The 6,621-nt window shown below is 70.1% G+C and overlaps 1 protein-coding gene across 1 annotated transcript in view; it reads left to right on the forward strand.

Moving 5' to 3' along the window:
* The first annotated feature begins 5,647 nt into the window (after positions 1-5,647).
* The window catches only part of THRA (thyroid hormone receptor alpha), a 6,320-nt gene continuing 5,346 nt past the window's right edge, over positions 5,648-6,621 (forward strand). Inside the window, exon 1 of the mRNA XM_042019895.1 lies at positions 5,648-5,777. Coding sequence (XP_041875829.1) covers positions 5,725-5,777 — 53 coding nt within the window. The 5' untranslated portion in view covers positions 5,648-5,724. The remainder of the gene's footprint in view (positions 5,778-6,621) is intronic.

Below are 6,621 nucleotides of genomic sequence, written 5' to 3' on the forward strand. Positions count from 1 at the left end.
TATTTTTAAAATTTTAAAATATTTTTTTAATGTTTTTTTTTGCGCCGAGAGGAGAGCGCGGGGGGGGGCGGGGGGGGGCCCCCCCGCCCCCGGCCCCCCGCGGGCCCGCGGGATGGGCCCCCCCCCCACCCCGGGGGGGGGGGGCGGATCCTGCCCCCGGTCCGGTGTTGCCGCCGGGGCTAGGGATGCGGTCCCAGCCGGACTCCGGCGCGTCCCCACTGTGCCATGCGGGGAAACTGAGGCAGGGGCGGGCGGGCGCCACGGCCAAGGTCACCCCGGGACCGCGACCTTCAGCCGTGACCCCCCCGCCGGGGGCTGCCACCGGCACCGACACCGGGAGCAGCACCGGGAGGCCGGGCTGCGCCTCACCCCGCCTGACCTCCGATGGCACCGGGGACCCCCGCGGCTCCGCTGGAGCGCGAGGGGGGCTGGGGCCGCCGTGGGGCGCGGGCAAACCCCGGTGGAACCGGTTTGGGGGGGCTCCCCTGCCCGGGGGTCTTGGTGCAGGGTGGGGGCGCGGCGCGTTCCCCCCTTCCCAGGGCAGTGCCGTGCGGCTGCGTGTGCCCCCCGCAATGGTGCGGGCCCCGCGCCCCGCGGGCCGGCGGAGCGGGATCCTCGTGTTGGGGCTCCCCCCGGCACCCCTCATCCTCCCGCGGCCGTGACCTTCGCGGGGCCGCGGCGTGGTCGCCCCGCGGGCGGGTTCCCCGAGCGGGGAGCGCGGGCCGTACACGCCCGGTGTCCCGCACCCTGCGGAGCAGGGACGGGGGGGCTGCGGGCGCACCCCCCGACCCCTCCTAGGGGGCGGCGGCTGCAGGAAGCGGGACCCCCCGGGTCCGTTCCTCGCCCGCCGAGCGCATTCTCGGAGCAGCGGAGACTGAAGCAGCGGCGGGGCCGCCCTTGGGGTCCCGTCCCGCGGACCCCCGGCCCCGCCGGACCCCGCGCAGCCGCCGGTGCGTGGGGGCGGGGCCGGACGCCTGGGTCCCCCTCCGGACTGGGGGGAGAGAGGAGGAGGAGGAGAAGGGGGGATGCGGTGTAGGCGAAGGCGGGCGCGGGCTGCGCTCCCAGAGCCCCGCTCAGGCTGGATGCGGGTGGGGGGTGCAGCGGGGTCGGCCCCCCCCGGGGCGGTGCCGTTCGGGATGTCCCCCGCGCTGCAGACCCTCGGACAGGGTCGGGTGACTGCAGGAACGCTGCGAGGACTGTCCCTCGCGTCCCCTTCTCAGGGGGGACGGGCTCCCCCGGGCGATCTCGGTGCTTTGTCCCGGTGTCCCTTCCTGTGTGCCGGTGCCCGTTCCCGTGTCCCGGTGGCTGTCCCTATGTCCCCTCATCGGTGCCCAGGCTGGGCACCTCGTGGCGGCCGCCTCCCCCCTTCAAGCAGGGCCCCCGGGGGAGGGGACCCAGGAGCCCCCCCTCGTTCCCGTGCACGTGAACCGGAGCCCCCGATTTAGAAACGTCCCATGCCGTGCCAAGGGCTGAGAATAGCTCCCGGCGTCCCGGCACACCTCCTGGGGCCAGGGGCACCCCGCGGGGCTTGGGGCCTGCAGCCACCCCAAAGAGCTGAGACTGGGCGCAGTCAGCACACACCAGGTGCTCGGGGGTCCCTGTTGGGTGACCTTTGCGGCCTGGGGAAGCAGTGACATGGGGATGAGCCACATCCTGTGCACTGGCACAGGGGCACGGTGCTGGGGATATGGGAGTGTGGCTCTTTCTCTGCTGGGCAGCTCCGGTGGGATGGGAAATTGAGGTGGGATTGGGAAACGGAGGCGCAGTTGAGTGCTCAGACACTGCAGGAAGGAGTGGCCGGTGTGGCCTTGGTTGGAGGTAATGGTATTGGGAGTCCTGTGGGGTTCGTGGGGGCTGCAGGGCCGGGGTCGAGTCATGGTGCAGGTCCCCAGTGTGGTGATGCAGGACCCATCGGAGGCTCGAGGACACCACATGGGTGCCCAGTCAGTGTCGGGGCAGGTCACCAGCCCTGCAGCCGCCAGCTGTCATACAAGTGGTGGCTTCTCTGAGCCACAAGCCACAGGGAGGACACAAACCCGGGCTTAGCCATCCTGTGCCACAGCACAGCCCAGACCCCACATGTGTGGGGAGGGGGCACCATGCAGGGCTCCCATGGCACTGGGTGGGCTGCCCTGATGTCAGGCCCGTGGCATCCCCCTTGCTCGGGCTGCCCAGCTGCTGCACATGCCTGGGATTCCTGCAGCCTCCCGGCACAGCACAGCACAGCATGGCACAGCACGCTGTCCCCACTGCCACATGTGCCCATGGTAGTGGGCACCGCGTGGCGCTGGGCATGGTGTGCTGGGTGTGTGATGGGCGCACAGCACCAGACGCAGACACGCGTGTGGCACTTGGCACAGCCTCACACACGGGCATCGGCGCGTGCCGGGTGCTGCCAGCCGTGGTACGGCAGGTGCCCTGTGCCTGGCCACACTCCCACAGCACGGTCCTGCCAGCTGGTACAGCCAGGGTTCTTCAGGCAGGGGCAGATCTGTACCACCCTGGTGCTCATCACGATGCTGCCCCAGTGCCCACTGTGACACTGCCCCAGTGCCCACCGTGATGCCGCAGTGTCCATGATGACACTACCCCGGTGCCCGCATGGCCAGGCATCGCTGGCCGGTGGCCGCGGGTCTGCCCTGCCCCCAGCCCGCAACTAATCACACTAATTGGCACCGTGGCTAAAGCGCTTAGGCCCTCACCTCCCTGACCCGGCTGGCAGCTGGGCTGGGGGAGGATGCTGGGACCCCCGGAGCCCATCTGTGCTGGGGGGCAGGGACACGGCAGTGGCCCCGTGGGGCGGCCCCGGTATCCAGCACCCACGTCCGGCTGCACGGAGGCGGTCAGTGCCTGTGTGGAGGGGCGTCCCATTGTCTGGGTTCCCTGTTCCGGGGGTCCCCGGGGGTGGCGTCTGTGGGGAGCGGGGTGCTGGGTGCCCCCGCTGGGGCGAGGTGGCTCCCGCCGCCGGCCCAGCCCCGGACTTTGCCCCCGGGTTGTTTTCAGCTGCCTGCAACCACCCGACTCAGCAGAAACGCTCCCCTGGGCGTGGGGCTGGGCTGGGGGGGCGCCGGGAGGGCTCCCGCCGGCTGCCACCCCGCTCCCACCCAGCACCCACCCAGCACCTGGTGCTGCAGGTGGGACGCGCAGGTTTGGGTGCCGGCGGCGCAGGGTGGGCTGAGACCTGACTGCGCTCATCACACGTGTCCCGCTGGAGGAGGAGGAGGAAGAGGAGGAGGAGGAGGAGAAGAGCCCCCTCCCGTGTCTGTCTGTCTGGGCCGCCCTAGCGCGCCCGGGATTCCTCGAGTGACGGTTCCTGGAGCGGCACCGCAGGCTCCGCCGGGTGATCCCAGGGGTGCTGGTGATGCTGGGGGTGTCAGGGGGTTGCTGGGGTCTCGCTGGGGTGGCGAACCCCGACCTAACGCCGCTGCCCCCCGGCTTTAGCCCTGAGCCTCTCGTTTGGGGCTGCACCCACCAGGCCACCTCAGTGGCGAAACTGAGGCGGGGTGGCCGAGCCCACCCACCGCACACCGGCTTTGGGGACACCCCATATCCCACCCCACAGTGGTTTCACCGCGACGTCGATGCACCCCGAGCCCCACACATGCACCGAGCGTGTCGGGGCTCTGCCGGCGCGCGGGGTCCCGGGGGAGGGGGGCGGGGGGCGGCGGGGGGGCCGGTGCCCGGCGGGGGCCGCGCAGCTCTGGATCCCTGCCAGTGCCTATACTTGGAAGTTCTCCGCGCGCCGTTCCCATATGGAACAAACATTTGCTGCAGCCCCCGGCTCTATAGGTACCGCCGGCCCCAAAGCCGGCCTGAGGCTGCGGCAGGGGTGCCCAGCCCCCCCATGAGCCCCCCGAGGCGGGGAGTGCACTCCCGGCTGGTGGGATGCGCTGCGGTGCCTCAGTTTCCCTCAAGACGCTGGTGCAGGCGACGCCCCCTCCTCAGGGGGTCTGTGGGACCCGTCATGCGAGCCCCCCCCGTGCGGCTCTGTGCACCCATGGGTGCAGCATCCCTCGCCCCCCATCCCCTCGCTGGTCGGGGTGTACTCGGCTGGGGGGGGGGCAGCAAGGGGGGAGCCGGCCGGGGCGCCCCGTAGCGTGGGGGTGTCGGGAGGGCCCCCAGCCCCGTCCGCCGCGTTTTAAATCCGCCGGAGGAATTTCTGTGGCGGCCAAGACAAACGTGACCTACTTTCTGCTGTCCCCGCGCGGAGCGGAGGAGCCCGGGGCTGGGCACCGCGCCCGCCGCGGCCCCCCCGGCGCGGGCTGAGGGCCCCCCGCGCCCCTCACACCCCTTCGCACCGGGAGGGTCACCGGAGGGTCACGGGGGGACTCGTGAGCAGGGCCCCCCCCATCCCACAGGGGTGCTGGATGGGTGCTGGGTATCCATGGGGATGTGGAACGGGGTGGGCACGAAGAGCCGGGGGGATGCTGCCGCCGTCGTGCTTCAATGTCCCCGTCACGGGGGACACCCCCGTCGGGGGGTGCCCCCCGGTGCTGCCCGCGCCCGGACCCCCCCCACAACGTGTCTTTGCCACAGCAGAGCTCGCAAAGGAGGGATCGCCCGGACCCCCGGCGCCCCCCACTCCGTAAGTCGCCACCTACCCATAAGTCACCCCTCACCCCGTAATTCGCCCCCCTCCCCGTAAGTCACACCCACCCCCAGATTTGGGGGTGTCCAAATGTGCCATGACCACGTCAGGGCTCAGCCTGGCCCCCAAACCGCAGCATCTGAGGGGCTTCCCTGGGTGCTGAGGGGCTGCCCTCTGCACCCTCTCCCCAATGAGCTCCCCCTACCCCTTGGGGGGGCCCCCAGCCCTGCCCCAAAGGGTGGGGGGGCAACTCCCTGTGTGTGCTTGTGCTTTGCTGCACACTCACAGCCCTGAGCATGTTCTCACACAGCCTTGCACCCCTGGGTGTGCTTTTGCACACCCACCCTCACCTGTGCACACTCACACAGCCCTGCACACCTGTGCACACACCTCTGCCTGCTCTTGCACAGCCCTGCACACTCTTACACGCCTTCCATGCTGCCACAGCCTCGCACATCTGTGCACGCTCTCACACACCTGGACGTGCTCTTGCACACCCGTGCACACACTCTCACGTGCCCTGTACACCTGTGCACCCTCTCCCCCAGCGTGGCACACCTGGACACACACTTGCACACCTGTGCACGTTCTTGTACACCTCTGCATGTTTTTCCACAACCCTGCACACTCTTTCACTCAGTGCTCTCACAGCCTTGCACACTTGTGCATTTCACCCCCTGTGCAAACTCTCACCCCCCTGTGCACACTCTCACACCCCTGTGCCCTCTGGCCCAGCCCCGGTGCTGTTGCACACACCCTGCACGTTGCTCCCTACTCGTGTTCTCCCATGTCCCTCGTGCCCTTGCCCAGCCCTGGGCGCCCTTGCACGCTCCACACGTTCTTGCATGCTCACACCCAGCCCTCCCCGGTGGCCACAGCTCCTGGGGGTCCCCTATGGCTTCACACCCCTCCCTGGGTGTCCCCTCTGTGTCCCCCACAGCTGGTCTGGGCTGACCCCCCTGTCCCGCAGGGTCCAGCCCGGGATGCTGCGTGGTGCTGAGCACTGAGGGGCACCATGGGGTGCGCGGCGTAGCCCCCCGCCGTGGCCCCCCAGCCGTGGCCCCCCGCCGTGGCCCCCGCGTGGCGCCGGAGCCCCCTCGGTCGGTGCTGAGCGCTCCTTGATGGAATTGCGGTGAATGGAACAGAAGCCCAGCACCCTGGACCCGCTGTCGGAGCCAGAGGACACCCGGTGAGTCCCCACCCCAGCACGGGGACATGCGGGGGACACGTGTGGCACCACGCCTGGCGTGTCCCAGCACATCCCTGTGTGGCCCATACCTGGCTGTGCCCTCTGTGTCCGAATGCCGTGTGTGTCCCCAAGTGTCCCCATGTCCCAGTGCCCACTGTGTCCTTTGTGTCCCTGTGCCTACTGTGTCCCTTGTGTCACTTGTGTCCTTGTGCCCTGTGTCCCATGTGTCCCTGTGTGGTTGTGTATGTGTCCCTGTGTCCTGGGTGTCCCTTTTGTCCCTGTGCCCATGTCCCCGTCCACCCCATGTGTCCCCACTCACGTTCCGAACCTGGGTGTCCCCATGTCCTGTACATCCCCGTACCCCAGGTGTCCCCCAGCCCCGCTGTACCCCACATGTCCCCAAGTGTCCCTACGTCACGTTCTGGGTATCCCCACACGTGCCCATGTCCTGCGTGTCCCCTTGCCCCCCACATGTCACCGGCTAGGTCCATGCCCAGGTGTCCCTGTGTCCCCACGCCCACATGTCCCCACTCGTGCCCCGCCATGGTGTCCCCCCCACTCGTGCCTCTCCCAGCCGCCCCCTCCCCTCACCCCCCCACCCCTCCCAGGGCTATTTCGGGCCCCCGGTGGGGGGTGGCGGCCCGGGGTCACCTTGGGCTGGAGTGGCCCTGGGGGTGGGGGGTCCCCGGGGCTCCCCCCCCGCAGGTGCCGATCCCCGCGGCCTCGGGCCCCCCCCCGCGGGGACGGGCGCGCGCGGACCCCCGCCGCCCGCCATTGGCTGAGCCCCGATGACGTCACTTCCCCGCTCAGCCAAAAGGACATTTTGTCTTTGACTGTGAATGAG

Source organism: Corvus kubaryi, unplaced genomic scaffold, assembly GCF_017639235.1.
Source record: "Corvus kubaryi isolate FWS band 111438036 unplaced genomic scaffold, C.kubaryi_AGA036_p1.0 36397, whole genome shotgun sequence".
Taxonomy (NCBI): Eukaryota; Metazoa; Chordata; class Aves; order Passeriformes; family Corvidae; genus Corvus; species Corvus kubaryi.